Below are 20,620 nucleotides of genomic sequence, written 5' to 3'. Positions count from 1 at the left end.
ATGTGAATGGGATTGATGTATTTATTTTTAGTGTGGTTCACGTACATCGGAGATCGGTGGCTCCTACGTCCACAGAAATATTTGGGAATATTTGCCTGAAGGGATCGCTTCTAACGGGCTCATTAACATAGCCTAATCCCGAGAGTGTCAAGGAGAATCGACCTTGTGACCTCCCATTAGCAAGGTGCTTTTAACGACAAGAACTCAATCAATTGAGCTAACACTCGGGGCTGAATGGGATTGGTGTATTAGTTTTGCTTATGATGTTTATTTCATTTACGTGTTAAAATCCCAGTTGTGCTTTATATTCAGTAGATTTGCATAATAATTAAATATTGTTACAAGGAATATGCTAGGTAGTAATTGCGCAGGTTGTTGGGGTTAAAGAACATGCACTCTAAACAAATGCATAATTCATCTTTGACCTCCTCAACTTCATTGTCTTGAAATTTGACTTTGAATTGGTTTTTTGGGCTTAGAAATACCTAGCTGCATTTAATGCTTGTATGCTGCGGTAATTTGTTCTCTGGCTTGATCCATGGCCTCATAAATGTAATGTTCCTGTCCACAATCCACAACACCTTAACAAGGGGCTCGCAACTTTGACAATCTTTTCTGCTGTAGACGAAAATCTGGTTTGAAAAACTCTCTTATAAAGGTCTTTCACATCACCCTTGCTGCCTCATTGAGATCTAGTCCACTCATCAAAGTAAAACATCTTCCTCAAAGTTAGGGCCTTCTTGTTATATAGACTTTGCTCTCTCTCTCTCTCTCTCTCTCTCTTACTTGCTCCAGTTTTTCTATGTAACTTTTTTGGATAGCTAGCTAGTTAGTTTACTTTACAATTTTAGAGTAGCCATTTGCACTAAGCTTATTGTTGAATGTACCTTTGTTTTAGTCCCATTGACCCTATGTTGCATGAAACTTCTAGGAACCCGACGTTTCAGGTGGTACCCTTGTTGAAATATGTAACTAGGTTCAGTCTTCATAATGTCTATTGTAATCATGATTTTATATATTTGATGAAAAGAGAAAAACAAATATTATTTTCATTCTTGATGCATGGGTTTCATGCTCAAGGTAAATTTATTTGTAGGTCAAGCACTCATTGAGTGCTTCTAGGTTTGTCATAGAATTATGAAGTCAAAAGAATCATTGTCACACATGTAAGACCCCTTTGGGCATGTTGTATCTTGTAAAGAAAATTTTTGTAGAGTCAAAAATGTCATAAAGACCCTCCAAGGCCCTTGTCAAATAAGTTGGCCTACATGAAAGATCAAGTCGGCCTCATAGAAGCAAGTTGTACCCCTGGAAAGCTTATATATAAGAAGGAACTCGACCTCACTTGGACACACAAGAAGCAGATTCGATCTCCTCAAGAAAGAAGCTAGAAAAAGACAAAAATCAAGGATGAAAAGAAGAAAAGCAAGATCGAAGTTTTTGGGCCTCTCTCTCTCTCTCTTGTGTTAGGGTTTCTAAAGTTGCTGGGCATGTTGAGTTGCTGGAAATTGTTGGGCAAGTCGAAGTTGCTGGGTCGAAGTAATGGAAATTGCCGAAGTTGCTGGAAGTTGCTAGGTCAAAAGTAACTGAAAGAAAAGTTCATTAAGAAGAAGTTTGACTTGGTCTGGAAGGGGTCTTTGACAAGGGTCTTAGGTCTTGGAATTCGTCATTTGAAAATTCTATAAGAAGAGAAGAATTTTGGCGGGTTTTCCTCTCAAGAGAAGAGGTTTTGGCCCTGGTTGATAACCTATATCTTGTGTCCTGTTGTCTCATTATTCTTTATTGTTTGGTAGCTGTTTGATGATAAGAACACTAATTATAATCAAGTCAAAGAAGAAGCTAATCAAGTTTAGTAAAAATACATCAAAAGCAATAATCAAAGTAGGAGAAATCACTTAATCTAGCTGCTCCTAGATTTCTCAACATGGTAATCCATGCCCAACTGGTTCCACACGCGCACCATACATTTGGCAGATGTTCCAGGGTCCAGAGGATGTCTCCCGCTGCAGAGGGAGGGATTATGTCATCATCCTAGCCCTTACAGATGGTCTACAAGCATTTCCGATCCACTTGGAGACCCATGAGGATGTCCTTGTGCCCCCACACCCACTTGGGAGCACCACATGTTCTTGCTTGGAAAACAAGGGGCCAACCCCTTGTCCACTATGTTTGGAGTCCAATTTACATCATGGCACCCCTTGGTCTTCATTAGGCCTCCTTAAAGGCCCAACGACTCACTATATTGATCATTCTGCCCTCTTGAAAGTCTTACTCTTGTTTTATTGAGCTATTTTGGTGGGCTTGTCACCAAAAGTATTGTTATTATGCACATTATTTTATTTTAGCGACATTATTAGTCCCCAAATTAAGCCATTCGAATCCCTTAGAGGATTGTATAAATAGAAGTGAGGTGATTCATTTCCATCATCATCACTTGGATTGGATTAGTATCTCTTATGAGATTTTCGCACTTTTTACTAGGATGAATTTTAGGAGCTTTTCTTGATGCACCATGATGTTTGGATTTCACTATTGTCTTTGGAGCTTCTCTAATGCGAAGTCGAAGCAGAGAATGTTATCAGAATGGCGCAACGGAAGTTTCTGATGGCCCATCTAAAGATCACTTCATTGGGAAGTTTAGATCTAAGGGTGGTAGGAAAGGCAGATGTCTTGGTTATAAGTTCGACCGTTATGCGAAGGAGTGTTCGCATGGCAGAGATGCAAGTCATCAAGGACACGACCGACTCTTCAAGGAAGCAAGGAACCCCAGGAATGGAAGTCGAAGGTTTTAAGGTGGCATTCGTCGATGGTAAGGTACGTGTTTGAAAATAATTTTTTTTAAGATGCTTTTGAGTTCAGGGTTGTATTAAGTTACAGGAAGTCCACTAGGACCATGTCCATTGACACATAGCACCAGAGGTCTATGAGTCAGATGGTGATAGGGAAACCTGAATTCAAAAAGAGCATGAAAGTACATGTCTGAGATGTACCGAAGGGAAATCTTACAAGGGGACCATGACCATTCCCCTCATGTAGCAGGTCCATAGGTTTGAAACAACCCGTGGAGTTTTGAGATTCATGAACGGGAATCTCATGTATACAGGTGGGAAGAAAGCCCTCTATGGCTTGAAGCAAAACACCCCGGGTGTAGTATGAGAGGACTGATAGTTGTTTGATGAAGTTGAGATTCACTAGGAGTGAAACCGATCCAAATCATTATTCGAAGGTTGTGGATGATAGACCTCTCATACCGACACCTTATGCAAACGAACTATTTCTGACAGGTGTAGACCCTCTCATTTGCAGAAGTAAGAGGGAGTTGGATTCCGGACATATGTTTTGTAGTTAGCACGGGGAGCTCATATTTGGTTGAGCCTCACTAGATTGGTGCCAAGAATCTTCTGAGATATTTTCGGGGCACAATCTCTCATGGATTGAGATACACTGCCGGAAATATGAAAACTGCATGATTATTTGAATGCTGACTGGGTAGGCAATGTGGAGGATCACTAGAGCACTTTTCAGTGTTGGTTCTCTTTGGATTTTGTTTCGATATCATGGATGAGCAGGAAGCAGAAGTTGGTTGTTATAAGTATCGCCGAGACCAGATATATAACTACGAGTATGACCTCGTATGAAGTTGCCTAGTTGTGGAAACTCTTCAGTGAGTACACATGATGAATACCACTGTGATTCTCTGTCTGTAAGTTGTAACAGCCAGAGGTGGGATTCGATTATTGAGGAATCTCGTATTCGACGACTGCTCCAGCAGATAGACATCAGATACTACCTTATCTGGGATATGGTAAGTCGATGATCAAGGAGGCTCCATCGCATTAAGATTGATGTACAGGTCGCTGACATTTTGACAAAGCCCCGGGGAAAGATCAAATCTGTGATTTTCCTGAACGACTTGGAGTCGTCAAGAGATCGTTGTACAAGGATCCTGCATGTTGCATACATGGAGCTCTGGGGGCTTGCGGTTCTTACTGGAGCAACATACGACCACAGGGTGACTCACCCTCCCCTGGTGGTGCGCACTGGGACAAGATGATTCGCTCTCTTATGGGACAGGATGATTCGCTCTCCTGTGGACAGGGTGATTCGCTCTCCTGTGGACAGGATGATTCGCTCTCCTGTGGACAAGATGATTCGCTCTCTTGTGGGACAAGATGATTCGCTCTCCTGTGTAGTAGGATGATTAGTTCTCCTGTGAGGTCTGGATGATGTGTTCTCCATGACAATTGTAGTAGGATGATTAGTTCTCCTGTGAGGACGGGATTGATTAAGTTCTCCTGTCGAGGCATCCTACCCATGCAGTCTGGGACTCATGGGAAGTACCTCTCATCTGATCAATGAGCAGGGAAATGAAGATAGGGACCATAGTAGTACCGATGGATGCATCGCTGTATCTACCGTACTCCCTATGCTAGGATGACCTTCATTGATCTGGGATCAATGATACTGGTCTGGGACCAGTGGTAGGAGTTGTACCTACTATGACGCTGACTTCGGGTCGGTTGAGGCTGGTCTGGGACTAGTGGTACATACTCTGAGACTGACTTCGTGTCAGTGCAGTACTGGTCTGGGACTAGTGAGAGTGGTACATACTATGACGCTGACTTCAGTCGGTTGAGACTGGTCTGGGATCAGTGGTACACTCTCTGAGACTGCGATATTGGTCTGGGACCAGTGGTAGGAGTTGTACCTACTATGTCGCTGACTTCAAGTCGGTTGAGGCTGGTCTGGGACCAGTGGTACATACTCTGAGACTGACTTCGTGTTAGTGCAGTACTGGTCTGGGACCAGTGAGAGTGGTACATACTATGACATTGACTTCGAGTCGGTTGAGGCTAGTCTGGGACCAGTGGTACATACTCTGAGACTGACTTCGTGTTAGTGCAGTACTGGTCTGGGACCAGTGAGAGTGGTACATACTATGACACTGACTTTGGGTCGGTTGAGACTGGTCTGGGACCAGTGGTACGCTCTCTGAGATTGCAATATTGGTCTGGGACTAGCGGTAGGAGTGGTACCCACTATGACGCTGACTTTGGGTCGGTAGAGACTGGTCTGGGACCAGTGGTACACACTCTTGAGACTGACTTCGGGTCAATGGAGAATGGTATGAGACATTCTCGATCAATTCTTCTTCATAGTTCAACAGAGCTAAGTTGAGCAGAGCCAGCAGAGCAGGGCAGAGCAGAGCCAGCAGAGTTGAGCAGAGCAGAGCAGAGCCAGCAACACTGGGCAGAGCAGTGTAGGGCACTGATGGCAGAGACAGTACAGTGGGTCATATAGATTAGAGGATGGAGTTCTCCCTAGTTGAGAGGGAGTGTTAAATTTGGCAACTAGGGCCAAACTCCATGTGGGTCAGCTTATTTATGGCAGCTGATATTTTTATTGGATCCCTCTCGTTGAGAGGTGTAGGATTGATCCAAAGATCATCTGATTCCGATAAGTATTTATGGAGATATGAATTTATTTTGATTATGTAATTATTATCAAGCCGACCAGTGCTTATGTAGGCTCAAGAAGCCCAAACGTCATTTCCATTCAACCTATACGTTTTTGGTATAAATAGAACAGGATTTGATGTCATTTATAATACACATTCTCCATGTGAACTCCTCCTCTCCACGTCTTGGGTTTCTGGAGGAGGAGAAGACACAAAAGAGAATACGTTGGATGCCCTAGCTGCAGATGTAGTTGTTGTAGAAAGAGCCGCAGTCCATACGTTATAATGAAGGCAATCTACATGCTGTAATGGTGACCTTATCCACGCAACCATATGCTGAGAAGAACATTATATATACGCAGCAGATGAGGGCATATCCACGCAGGCATATGAGGATTCCACGCAGCAGCAAAGGATGGTCCACGTGGGCATATCCATGCAGGCATATGAGGATTCCACGCAGCAGCAAAGGATGATCCACGTAGTGATATCCACGCAGGCATATTGAGGATTCCACGCAGCAGCAAAGGATGATCCACGTGGGCATATCCATGCAGGCATATGAGGATTCCACACAGCAGCAAGGGATGATCCACGTAGGCAGATCCACGCAGGCATATGTACGCAGCAGCAAAGGATGATCCGCGTAGACATATCCACGCAGCAGATGAGGCTGTAATATTCTCGGATCTGGCAGCGTACTTATAACGCAGTCAAAGTATATGGAACTACGCTGCTCGTTGAAGACCTAGCCGCAGTCATAACCACAGCCGCAGTTATCTAAGGACCTAGCTACGATCTTCATGAAGCACCCATATGCAGGTCAATGGGACATAGATACTATACGCTGGTCAATGAAACAGTGATACCCTGTGTATTCAATAAAACATAGATATGCTGTCATGAATATCACGCAGTCATGAAGGCAATGGCAATAGCTATATATACACAGGCAATGAACGCAGCAATGAAATATATATATACGCTGGTCATTAAGATAGCTTACGCAGCAAGATACACATGTATATATGCACAGGTAAATGAAACATATATACGCTGACCTGTAGCCTAATACACAGGTCATAAACAGCATGGAAGTGAAGCCGCAGTAATACAAAGCTCTAGGTAACAACGTGGTAAATACAAGGCTGTCTATGAAAGAAACAGTCTTTCTAAGCATATTGGACAGTGTAATACAATAGTGATCTGAAGATGAAAATCTTGGACGAAGGGACTATGTTACACTCAGCATTCTGAGATATAGAACTCAGTGTATTATGACAAGGGCATCATGATAATCATGATGATGGCAACGGCAGCATGATAATCTTGCACATTAGCAGGGGCAGCATAATGGTGATGATGAACATTAGCAAAGAGCTACATGATGAATGGGCAGCATGATGGATAAGATCACGGACATGGGCAGCATGATGGATAAGATCATGGACATGGGCAGCATGATGATAATCATGATTAGTGCAGCATGGTGCAGTATGCAGTGGTGCAGCAAGAGGAACAGATGCAGCACGATGATAGGTGAAGGAGTCACCTTGGAGAATCAGTTGAAGCAGAATGTCTTCAACTGATTTCATCGTTATAGAGATGACCTATGCTCAGATAGATAAGTCAAAGTGTTGACTTCTGTTGTAAATGTACTATCTCTCTCACTTTCTCTGCTGAACTTTGAAGAACATAAAAGAAGAATTGATCAAGGGTTTCCCCACTTTGTGGGGTTTGTCGCTGGCTAGCGCCACATCTTGTGTCCTCTTGTCTTGGCTTGTCTTCTGTGATTTATATTCATGTTCTATCTGTAGTTTACTTTTATGCTGATGTGATTGCTAATATGGAAAAGAAATTAAATAAATTGCTCTAGCATAGAACGTACCTAAAATTAACCCGAGCACAACAATCTGGGATAAGATCTCTTCCAAGCTTGTTGATGACAATCGACCATTGGTGTAGATGCCAAATCCACTGAAAGAGACCCACACAATGCCAAATCAGCTTCAAGCTCACTCCCAATCAAGTCTCTTCAATTCAGCTCCACAATCCCCAAATGCTTGAACAGTGAGAGATGTGTGAGAGGTGGTCATTATATAATAATGATTTAGGGTTTGGGAGGAGGTGGGGGGTAATTGTACTGTAGTGATTTAGTTCTTTTTTTTGTGGGGGTGGGGAGGAGGCAGGGTTAATTATATAAAATGAAATAGGTTTTGGGAATGGGGGGTGGTTTATTTTTATTTTTATTTTCGATTTTCTGTTATTTTCCTTTTCCCTCCCCAGATTGGTGCCTCAGAAATCACCAGTGGGAGATGTGCGAGGGATATATAGGTGGTCATTATATATTAAGGATTTAGGGTTTGGGAGGTCGTTGGGGGGGGGGGTTATAATAATTTAGGGTTTGGGAGTGGTGGGCAGGTTTTTTGTGCCCCTTTTCATTTTCTCCCCCAGTTTGGTGTTCTGGTTAGGAGTCCGGTTCAAAGTGCAACAGGCCTCAAATTGCTGATTCAGTACTGGTGAACTGTTCCAGAATGGTTGGTTCTGGTCTGGTATTCCAATTTTGATAATCTTGGATGGATGTTCCAACAAAGGGCCATTAGAACCATAGTCTGCTTGCCAGTTTAATTCTGCACTACTTTTCATATCTATATGACTTCTATTTCTCAGACATCTGTGCATACTTTCTCGATATGAAGCCCTCAATTGTTAATTTCCATAAGGGACAGAGAGCAATCTCCTCTATTTGGTTGGTAAAAGATCAGATCTTTTATGGTACTGACTGAGTTTATGGGCTGCTGCTTGTTGCCAATGCAGTGACATTGTAAGCCATCAAAATTTATAATTATCACTTACCCATTTGTAGTATTTATCACAGTGGAAAAAGTCCTGATAAAATCACGATAATATCGGGAACTCGCGATGTTTTCAGTTCACCGAAGTTATTGGCAGAGTTTTTTACGATTTTTTCAAAAAATGAAAAACTCTGTATTTAATCGTAAAACTTGAGGATAAAATCGGGAGTCAATCCAAAAACTTGTGAGTAACGTGCCAGGCCATGTATAAGTTAGGAAAAGGCTGATTTTTCCACTCATTTTGCACTCTAACCTTTGCGATCTTGCCTGTGGAGAGAGGAGTTGTTTGTCACTGCCTAAGAGGAGGAGATTTACCAGTTTTGTGAAGTGGATCCGGAGGCACTGGAGCCAGAGGAGGTAGCAGCTGCAGGGGAGAGAGAGGAGGAGGAGGAGGAGGTGACACCATCTAGGATGGGCAGCAGCAGAGGACAGAGGAGACCACCTATTTTTGCTTCTAGAGGATGACGAAGTCCATTTGTAGCCCCAGGGGCAAGTTCTTCTTCCTCTAGAGGAAAAGGAAAAGCCATTCCCTATTCCCGTAAAAGAGGCAGAGGAACTCAGTGATTGATTAGTTTAGGACATGTAGATGTCTCATGATGATGATATACATTTATTATATTTTTTGTTGATATTTTGACTCTTGAGACTGAGTCAGGACTCAGGATTCAGGACTTTATTCACTATTGATATGTGATCTAGCACTAGACTTCTTATACATCTTATATATTAGCTTTCTTTTCATATTTATGTGGCAACGCATTATCTGACGTTGTGGATACTTTAGATGGTAATTTAAAAAAAATGAATATTTTTGTACTTCTAAAATTTTGCAGAGTTTTTGGCCTTTTTTTTCAAAAACCTCCCAACTTTAACGACTTTTTCAATTTCCGGATTTATTCTTGAGGTCGATTTTTTCCACATTGGTATTTTACTATTTATACATATTTTTGGTTCATAGAGTTACAAGAGAAGCACACCCTGGGTGGCTGCACTGCATGGGTGGATTTCCTTAGGTGCTAGGCCTGAGGAGTAACTATTCTGCCAAAATCGCTGGGGATTTGCGCCTTGCCTCATCTATTTAGAACACATTCCATTTTGTTGGGGCAGACCAAAGTATGAACTGAAACCTAGTGGATGGCTCAATAATCTGTTAACCTCACCCTGGTCAACATATTATGTAGCAAATATACCTATTTTTGGTTCAAAGAGTGCTTCCAGAGAAAAGCTGAAACACATTGTGTGGCTGCACTGCATGGGTGGACTTCCTTTTGTTTAGGTGCCCGGCCCAAGGAGTAACGATTCTTCCAAAATCACTTGGGACTTGCACCCTGCCTTGTCTCTTTTGAACTCATGCCATTCTGTTGGGGCAGACAAAAGTTGTGTTACCGCATTCAGCGAATTTCAGGGTCAAAATTCGAAATTCATTGAATCTTAAGCCCAACCGAATTAATTCGGTTCAGATTCGCCGAACTCCATATCGAATTCAAAGTCAAACTCAGACGGTTTTCCAGCGAATGTGAATTTAACAATTAGCCATTGAAATTCAATGGCAATTAAATTAATAAGAAATACGGTCTGCGTGATATTTGGTATTTTCGTAGTTTTGTTCATTTCGCGTGGTTTTGCCGGCACCCATTATTTTCGTTGCACCTAAGGACACGGCACGGGAGTGTATTTTTTTATTATTTTCCCTCCAGGCTCCGCCATCCAGGGTTCCAACATCCACAATTCCATGCAAGCTTTTATTAAACTCCATGCTTCCAGCATCACCGAAGTTCGAACTCGGCTACTATTAAACTTAAAATCATTTACGAAGGGTTTCTTGCCATAGTCAGAGTAATGATTTTTGATGTGATTCTCAATCTTGTCTGGTCTAAAACTTCCAGTAGAGGTAGATGGTTGGCATTAGTTCAGGGTTAAAACTTCCAGTTGAGCTAAATGCCTTGTTCCTTGCATTAATGTGTTTAGTTATATATTTTCATTTTTATCTTCATTCATTATGTATATTTTTAAATTTTTAAATTTGTCGAATTTAATGCCAAATTTTATTACAAAAATTTTCACTGTTGAATTTTTATCGAACTTCAAGGTCGTCGAACTCGAATTTGAATTTGAACCAGGTGAGATAGGACCAAAACAAGAATTGAAACCTGATAAATGGCTTAATAATCTGTTCATGTTGACCTCACAAGTGAACCAATACCTTGTTTGCATATACAGTATATTTTTGACAGAGTAGGTTTTTGCTAGTTTATAATTTTTCCAAAGTATTAAACAAGTCAGGGCAGTTTCAAAGTCCATGCTCTCACCTGATAGCTGCAGCAGGTGCTTTGCTGTTTTAATCATTTCTTCTGATTCACCCCCTTGTTAAAAAAACATGGACCAAGTGCCTCTCATGGCTGCAATGGTCCTTCACTGCTAACCTGAACCATCCTTAATTTCTGCATAGTGGTGCCACAGTGATTCCTTTGCAACAATGGTGTATATACAAGATATTTACATTGTCCTGTAAATTCAAGCCATGTTATTGTAAATTACTTCGATTACATTTTTTTGTCTTCACCAGCTACAGAATGGCTACTCTATTTTACAGGATGAGATTGTTGTAATGCCTTTGTTTAGATTTCGTTTGCAAGGTTCCATGAAATGACCAAACTGTTTTTTGGATTCATTGCAAAATATAGAATTTTTATTCAGTAATATAAGAAGCAGAGCTTGTCTTTAAAAGTGAGATTGGTATCTGCATTTTTCTTTCTGCTAATATTTTCTTGGTGGATTTGTCTCACAAATACAGGGAAGAGCTTGTGAAAGAATGCCTTGAGAAAGGCACTAGGCTTGTGCAGGCGCTTGCAGATAAGCTTTTTAGCTTACCCTCAACTCCTGATAAAGAGGGTCCACTTGTTCAATTGCCAACTCCAACGACTCCAATTCCTCGTGAAAAGCCTGTAAGTCTTTATTTTCTGTATGTTCTTTGTGAAACCTGTAGGTTTGTTGTTACTTCTTTAATTGTTTGTAAAATGCATGTAACTGCCACATGGAGTTAACATATCATTTACCTCTTTTCTCTCATCACGTGGATAAATTTGGTGGAAACGTAGCTTATAACAGTTATGATCTTAACAAAGCCCTCATTTTTTTGGATACAGCATTGTTCACAGAATATCAATTTATTAGTTGTTGAAAATGAATCAGAATAGGTGGAATTTTAAATTGATTATGTTGCATTCTTTATCTGAATTTATAATTCAGTGAACAGAGCTTCAAATTATGAGCCTTATTCACATATTACAGGGGTGAATATTTTACTTAGATGGCCATGATAGTTTTCCAAAGCTTTGCACGTAAAATTTTCTTCACATTGGAATTCAAGGATCAGTGTTATTTCACAATTGTGGTTGCATGTCTTGTGCTTGTCTCATTTTGATTGCTTATTAACTAATCAAAGACCGAGATTCTTTTTTATTTGAAGTAAAGTATTAATGTGTTTCCATGCACAGCTTCCAAGAGCCAAGCCTCCAACAAAATGGGAAATTTTTGCCCAGTCAAAAGGTTTGAATTATTGCATCATTTTTTCTTCTAAATTTTATGTTAATTAGATTTTTTGTATCCTAATTTATAGTGCCTGGCTAGTTAACTATAAAATCTGCTTCTTTACATATATTTGTTAAAGCATTGTAGAGACATTTGTTACCACACATGGGTCTAATTTTAACTGTTCATATATCTTGGTCATTTAGGCATCAAAAAGCGCAAAAGAAGCAAACATTTATATGATGAACAGTCAGGAGAATGGAAACGCCGTCATGGTTATAATCGGGCTGGAGATGAAAATGATATTCCAATCATTGAAGCAAAACCAACTGATGGTAATATCTTAATGGTTTCATGTTATGATTTGTTCACAGAGAACAATTATATTTTTTGAACATTAAATCATAGGGATGTAATGGATGTGTTTGGAAATAGTGACTTCTTTCTAATACTAAATTGACATTTCATGAAGAGTAATTGGAGGACTTGTTAAATACATGGATTGGGCAGTTAACCTCATATTTGGAAGTTTAAATGCACTTAGGAATATCTTTATTAGTTTATGCAATCTAGCTTGATAAAGTGTTAGATAGATGAGTACACAGATTTTACAAAGCAACCCATTGGGAGTAGAAGAAGCAAGCAATCAAAGGGTTCCAACAGTGGTTCCTTTTGTGAGACACACTTATATCAATTGTTGCACTTATCGCGATATTGTCAGAATTATCGCGATAATATCGCCAAAACTAACCTTGACGATAATATCGACAGTAATTATCACGTTAAATTGCTCGTATCACGGTAATTTCGAAATTAGGGTTTGCAGATTTCTGTGGGGTTGATCTTGAATTTGAGATGTCGAAAATTGCTCCACAGTAGACATTTTAGATTGTCGACGTTTCAAGTCTACACCAAGACCCATTGTCAGGACAAAGGTCTATTGCCCTGCTCTGTCAATTCAAACTTATTAACTTCTTTTTTCTTTTGACCATAATTTTTTAAAAGTGAGTTAGGGGATTGAGCTGTGAGGATACTCTGACTATTTCCATCAAGCAAACAAGGAGAAATCTATTGTTTTCATTTCCAATGATTCATCTCATGAGATACATAGCCTAGTAGTTAATGGTAATATTAAATTCTTAAAAGAAAAGTGATAATTTCTTTCATCTTTCATTTACATCCTTTTACTTAAATTTTTAACATTACCATTAATTGACTTAGGATGTTTGAGAGTGGTTCCGACCTCATTGGATTGGAGAAACTAGAATTTTAGATCCCACTCAAAACCCAGCAGACTTAAACAGCTTTTAGGATTTCAAGATTAGTGGGATTGGAATGTTTCTATTACATTATGTGATGTACGAGGGTATGGAACTAACATTTAATCAAGATCACCAAGCCCTTTATGTACCTCGATGTTGGTGGTATTGGCTGTTGAGCTCCTCCTTCATAACCGTTTAAAAAATGTACACTTCACTCAATTGTTCATGACCCTAGTAAAAATGTACACTTCACTCAATTGTTCATGACCCTAGTAAAAATGTACACTTCACTCAAGCAAAATCATTGATTAGGATGTTAAACTTTTTCTATCTTATTTTAATGCTTAGAGGGTGATCTTGATGAGGAGGATCCCAATATAGGCAATGATTTTGATGTTATGTAGCTATTTGTTGTAGCATGATTTTCTTTGGATTTCAGAGGCAATTAGAGCCTCTCTATTGATCTTTTTTGATTCAGAGATGGCTTGCACTCAATGATATTTTGGTTATACCCTTGCTATATACATGAGAATTTTTGCATATTTGTGTATAATAATTTGCCTTCACATGGATGCACATAAATTATATGTTCTTTTCAAAACTTGAATAATTTATGTATTTTTTGGTCAACCAATCTTTTTGTCTAGTTGAGGATGTTGTGACCATTTTCCATCAAGCAAACAAGGGGAAATATGTTGTTTTGATTGCCATGATTTATCTCACGAGATACATTATTTTTGTTTTGATATGACATGTATCATTCTATTAGATCTTATGACTTGGGACAAATATTATATTTCAATATCGATGTCTCATGTTGTAGAAAATCTACAAAATTCTGCAACTGCTGATATGAACAATCTGAAACTAATTTCTTTTCATATAGACACTAAATTTCTTTACTAATTTTGCAGCGAAATTAGAACAGAGATAAACACAGTCACACAAGAGCAAAAAACACTATTTTTCTAGGGAAACCAACTGGGAAAACCCTCTGCTAGCTGCAGAAACTTTATTGACAAAGTTGAGAAAAGAGACTTAATTACAAGGCAAATTGTTTCACTTAGAGAACAAGGTTGTTCTCTATGCTGACACTTAGTTGAAACCTGCTTGCAACAGCCTTGTCCTTAGCTCCTAAATTCTTGCGCTGGCTCTGGAAATTCCTCCTATTTCCTAGCGCATACCAGCAAGAATTGCATACCAGTAAGAATTTTCTTTGCCAAACACTGCTTATAGGCCTCGCCCTCACGCTCTTCCTAGCTCTGCTATCTCACACACAAAACTCGTGCTCTCTATTGTCTTGTCTCACCAACTCGTGCTCACAAAACAATGAATCAATTCTGTGCCTTCGTCCTCGTAAGCTTTTCGAATTAGCTAAAATTGGCAAGTTTTATTTCTGGAAATCGAACTTGTGATTGATGAGTTAACTGACTCATGTAACTCATCTAGTCTTAATTCTAGAACTTGAGAATCAATCACTTGTCCTTTTGCCAAATTAACTCGCACTAGAAGACAAGAAACTCGACCTTCCACTTTTGCACATTAGTTAACTGCTTCATAACTCGTCCTAACTTTTAAGAACTAATCCTAAATTATAGGAACTTGTCCTAATATGTAGGGACTCATTCTAAATCTTAGGAATTCATCCTAACTTATAGGAATTAGCTCCTAACTTATAGGAATTCGAGCATGCTAAGGAAGAACTCGTTGAGGTCCCTTTGATTAAGGCACAAATCAAGGAACCCTTTCTTGCTATCATTTTCAACACATGTAACACTTGACATCTTATACATCTTGTATATCGATTTTATTTTCATATTTATGTAGCATTGTGTTTGTTTGATGTTGATGTTTTTTAGAAGTTAAAACTTAGAGAAAAAATGATGATTTTGTATTTTTAAAGTTTTTTGATAATTTCCAATATTTTCACCGATATTGTCGATAATTTAAATTTTGGACCCCTGACAATAAACTACCAGTAACGATGAATGTAACATTGTGCAGCGTAGGCCCTTCGAGGGCATGCGTTGGGCTCCTCTAGTGCCAAGTCAAGTTTAGAGGGTTTCAAAAATCCAGATCTAGGGGTTGGCCCCTAAATCTCCATTCAAATCATCCGGTGGACCCCATTTTTGTGTTTGGAGCACAAAATGGGTCTCATGGGTCTTCTGGTGATAGAATAGGCTAGTTTTGCTCCAATGTTGAGGGCTTAGAGGATGGTGCTAGCCCTCCCTTATCTCAAGGGGTGAGACAAACCTCATTTAGGCTTCAGATCAACGACCACACCATGTATACACTACTAACCCGGTTGGGGGGATGCTGGTCCAAGTGCATCTGTTAATTTTAGGTATGTTCTATGCTGAGAGCAATTTACCTCAATTTTTCACATTAACTCAATATCAATTCCAGATTAGCAATCACATTTAGCATGATAGTAAATTGCAGATATAACATAAACATAAATCGCAGAAGACAAGCCAAGACAAGAGGACAGAAGATGTGGCGCCAGCCAGGGACAAACCCCAATGTGGGGAAACCCTTGATCAATTCTTCTTATATGTTCTTCAATAGTTCAGCAGAGAGAGAGAGATAGTATGTATACATCAGAAGTCAACATTTTGACTTGTCATAATAAGAGCAGAGATCTTCTCTAAGAAGATGACACATGAGGTAGCTGATCTGAACACAGGTGATTCCATCACCTTGCTGTACCTATCACTGTGCTGCACCATGTTGCACCATCATACCATGTCCATCATCACTGTGCTGCACCATGTTGCACCATCACTGAGCTGTACCTCATCATGTTGTACCCAACATGCTGCTCTTCATCATCATGCTGCACTATGCATCACTGTACTGTGCACTATGCTGCACCTATTCACTGTTGTACCCATCACTGTGCACTATGCTGCACCAATGATTGCTGTACCCATCACTGTGCACTATGCTGCACCCATCATACACATGCTGCATCCTTCATGCTGCACTTCAATACATTCATGCTGTTGTACCCTATTACTATGCTGTCCCATCATATCATATTGCTGCACCCTATCACTATGTTGTCCCATCATATCATATTGCTGCACCATTCCATCACTGCTGTACCCAACACCAACAAGCTGTTGCAATATCGAGCTGCTGCTATACATCCATGCCCATCATCATGCTGTACCATAGTGTTGCACCATGTTGCAACAATAAACCATGCTGCTGCAATATACCATGATGCTGCATCCATCACATCATGCTGCACATCTTTGCATTATGCAGCACCTTATTATGTTGCAGCATTCATCATCATGCTGTCTTCAAACTTGACTTTCATCAAACCATGAAAGAGTACATGCATATATATATATATAAAACTGATGTGCATTGCGAGAAGGCAGATCCATATACTGTCCTTGTCTGAAGTCTTTCCTTCGAGAGATCATCTTACTGTGGCTAGGTGTCTTCAGATTCCAGTGGATAACTCTTCAGAACAGTAATATAGGATTGCTGTAGATAACAAGGAAAACGAATAGCCTTCCTTTTGACATCGTCTTAAGGTCTCTTATTAGACCTGCTTTCATTGTTAGATAGGCTCCTCTTTATGTTAATAAATCTTCTCACAAGCCTGTGGCTAGGGCACATTGACAATAGATTTAGGGTCTCATAGATCAGCGTCATAGGGTCTCTTAGACTTGGACTTCACCATAACTGCATTTAGGGCAACTTCATCATGAACAACGTTTAGGGCAGCGTCATCATGAACAACGTTTAGGGCAGGTTCATTGTGGACAACGTTTAGGGCAGCTTCATTATCGACATCGTTTAGGGCAGATTTATTGTGGACAACATTTAGGGCAGCTTCATTTTGAACAGCGTTTTAGGGCATCATCTCCATGACTGTGTTTTAGGTCATCATCTCCATTAGGGCAACATTGTCTTCTTAGGATCTCTCGTCCCATCAAACCCAAGACAAGTGGAGAGGAAGAGATCACAAGAAGTGTGTGTACAAATGACCTTCAAGGCACCTCTATTTATACTAAAACGTTGAGCACAAGTGGGGGCATTTGGTTGCTGGTCGACCTTGACAAATTGTCCCATAACACAAATAAATTCATATCTCCATGAATACTTGTCAGAATCAGATGATCTTGATATTATTCCTACACCTCTCGACGAGAGGAATCCAAGAAAAATATCAGTTACCTTAAATAAGATGACCCACATGGAGTTTGGCCCTAGTTGCCAATTTTAACACTCCCTCATCAACTAGGGAGAATTCCATTAACTGATCCATCTGCCAGATTGTACTATCTCTGTCATCAGCGCCCTGCATTGCTCTGTTCTGCTCTGCTAAACCATGAAGAAGAAGAATTGATCGAGAATGTCTCATGCCATTCTCTACTGACCTGAAATCAGTTCCATATGAAGAGAGTGTGTCATACCACTCTTACTGATCCCAGATCAGTTCCATAAGAGAGTGAGTTATGTTACTCTCACTGACCTGAAGTCAGTTTCATTGATCCCAGATCAAAAGGGAGTGTCGCAAACCGCTCATACTGATCCCAGATCAGTTTCATTGATCCCAGATCAATGGAGGTCATCCTAGCATAGGGAGTGTTTTAGGGCATCATCTCCATGACTGTGTTTTAGGGCGTCATCTCCATTAGGGCAACACTATCTTCTTAGGATCTCTCCTCCCACCAAAACCCAAGACAAGTGGAGAGGAAGAGATCACAAGAAGTGAGTGTACAAATGACCTTCAAGGCATCTCTATTTATACTAAAACGTTGAGCACAAGTGGGGGCAATTTGGTCGCTTGCTGACCTTGAGGAGTTGTCCCATAACACAAATAAATTCATATCTACATGAATACTTGTTGGAATCAGATGATCTTGAGATTATTCCTACACCTCTCGACGAGAGGAATCCAAGAAAAATATCAGTTGCCATAAATAAGATGACCCACATGGAGTTTGGCCCTAGTTGCCAATTTTAGCACTCCCTCTCAACTAGGGAGAACTCCATTAGCTGATCCATTTGCCAGAGTGTACTATCTCTGTCATCAGTGCCTTGCATTGCTCTGCTCTGCTTCGCTGAACCATGAAGAAGAAGAATTGATCGAGAATGTCTCATACCATTCTCTACTGACCCGAAGTCAATTCCATATGAAGAGTGTGTCATACCACTCTTACTGATCCCAGATCAGTTCCAAAAGAGAGTGAGTTATGTCACTCTTACTGACCTGAAGTCAATTTCATTGATCCCAGATCAAAAGAGAGTGTCTCAAACCACTCATACTGATCCTAGATCAGTTTCATTGATCCCAGATCAATGGAGGTCATCCTAGCATAGGGAGTACGGTAGATACAATGATGCATCCATCGATAGTAGTACTATGGTCCCTAACCCCATTTCCCTGCTCATTGGCTAGATGAGAGGTACTTCCCATGAGTCCCAGACTGCATGGGTAGGATGCCTCTACAGGAGAACCATTCGTCCTGTCCCTAAGTCGCCACGGGGTATCACAGGGGAAGGCTGAACCATTCACTCTGTACACAACGCACCATTAGGGGAGGGTGAGTCGCCCTTATGGTCGCTTGTTGCTCCAAGAAGTACCCCAAGGCCCTCGGAGCTCCAGAGCTTAATGCATGCAACACCCTCATAAGAGGGTCTCTCAACGACTCCAAGTCGTTCTCGGAAAGTCACAAATTTGACCTTTCCTCGGGGCTTTGACAGAATGTTTGCGACCTATACATCAGTCTCAATGTGATGGAGCCTCCTCACTCATCGACATACCATATCCCAGATAAGGTAGTATCTGATGTCTATATGTTGGAGCAATCATAGAATACAGGATTCCTCAACAATCGAATCCCCCCTGGTTGACACAGAAGATAACGGTGGTATCCATCATGTGTCAAACAACTCACTTAAGAGCTTCCTCAACCAGGTAGCGTCACACGAGATCATACTCGTAGCTATGTATTCGGTGTTAGCGGTGCTTAAAGCAACCGACTTTTGCTTCCTGATCATTCAGGGTATCGAAGCAGAACCTGAAGAGAAACAACACTCAAAAGTGCTCTTGTGATCCTCCACACTGCCTGCTCAGTCAACATTCGAATAATCATGCAGTTTCATATTTCCGACAGTGTATCTCAATCTATGAGTGATTGTGCCTCGAAGATATCTCAGAAGATCCTTGGCACCAATCTAGTGAGGCTCAACCATATATGAGCTCACCATGCTAACTGCAAAACATATGTTCGGATGGAAGTTCACCAAGAACATCAATGCTAATGAGTTTATGAAACTCAGAGGCATTTCCCAAATCTGGTCCGACATTACTACCACATAACTTCTGAAAGTTAGGCTCCATCGAGGTAGTCACGGGCTTGTAGTTTATCATTCCAAATCTGGAATCCAACTCCCTCTTACTTTTGCAAATGAGAGGGTCTGCACCTGTCAGAAAGAGGTCGTCCTCAGAAGGTGCCGGTATGAGAGGTCTATCATCCACAACCTTCAAGCAATGGTTTGGATCGGCTTCACTCCTAGTGAATCTCAGCTTCATCAGACAACTATCAATCCTCTCATACTATGCTTGGGGTGTTTTGCTTCAAGCCAGAGCAGGCTTTCTTCTGCCTGCATACATGAGATTCCTGATCATGAATCTCAAACCCCTTGGGTTGTTCCAAACTTGTGGACCTGCGACATGAGGGGAATGGTCCCCTTGTAAGATTTTCCTTTGGTACATCTCGGACATGTACCTTCATGCTCTTCTTGAATTCAGGCATCCCTGACACCATCTGACTCACATTGGGTAGGGCCCCATAATAAGCATACCTTCGGTGCTATAGATGAGATGTGTCGACTAACATGGTCCCCAATGGACTGCTTACAACTTGATACAAATTGCCAAACCTGAATAAAAGCATCTTTGAAAATTCCATTTTCAAACACGTACCTTTCCATCGATGAATGCCACCCTGAAACCTTTGACTTCCATTGCCGAAATGGACACCAGGTTCTACTTGCGATGAAGTACATAAAAGAGATTCTTGTAAATGAATCGAGTTATCCTCATTCAATTGAGGGGTAACATTCCCTACACCCTTTCCGGCATAGGTGGCATTGTCTCCAAGTATAATCCCATGATTGTTTCCATCTCTACCAAATTAGAGAGAACACCCTTCTATCCGATGAAGTGTCTTGATGCACTACAATCAATAAGCCATATTCCCAAAGAGTGGAGGAGAGGTCTTCTCCATACCTGGGGTTCTTTGCTTTCTTTGAAGAGTCGGCTATTTCCTTGATGACATGCATTACATGTCATTCCTCGGATCATTGAAGATGTCCCTGGGATGATTGTTATCATCATCAAGTGATGTGTCCCTGCCAGTCGGACACTCCTTCGCATAATGGCTGAACTTATTACAAACAAGGGATCTGCCTTTACTTCCACCCGTAGACCTGGACTTCCCATTGAAGTGATCTGTAGGCACGCCATTAGAAGCTTCCGCTGC

The 20,620-nt window shown here is 40.8% G+C and overlaps 1 protein-coding gene across 1 annotated transcript in view; it reads left to right on the top strand.

Annotated features, from left to right (window-relative positions):
- The window catches only part of LOC149158248 (ribosome biogenesis regulatory protein (RRS1) family protein), a 52,816-nt gene that overhangs the window by 20,540 nt on the left and 11,656 nt on the right, over positions 1-20,620 (top strand). Inside the window, exons 2-4 of the mRNA XM_089436163.1 lie at positions 11,108-11,258; positions 11,811-11,862; positions 12,051-12,179. Of these exons, the coding sequence (XP_089292289.1) occupies positions 11,108-11,258; positions 11,811-11,862; positions 12,051-12,179 (332 nt within the window). The remainder of the gene's footprint in view (positions 1-11,107; positions 11,259-11,810; positions 11,863-12,050; positions 12,180-20,620) is intronic.

This window comes from Pinus tabuliformis, chromosome 5_2 (genome assembly GCF_031772625.1).
Source record: "Pinus tabuliformis cultivar Carrire ecotype Pingquan chromosome 5_2, CPIR1, whole genome shotgun sequence".
Lineage (NCBI taxonomy): Eukaryota > Viridiplantae > Streptophyta > Pinopsida > Pinales > Pinaceae > Pinus > Pinus tabuliformis.
Note: the sequence above shows the minus strand (reverse complement) of the source record. Positions and strands in the feature narration are given on the sequence as shown.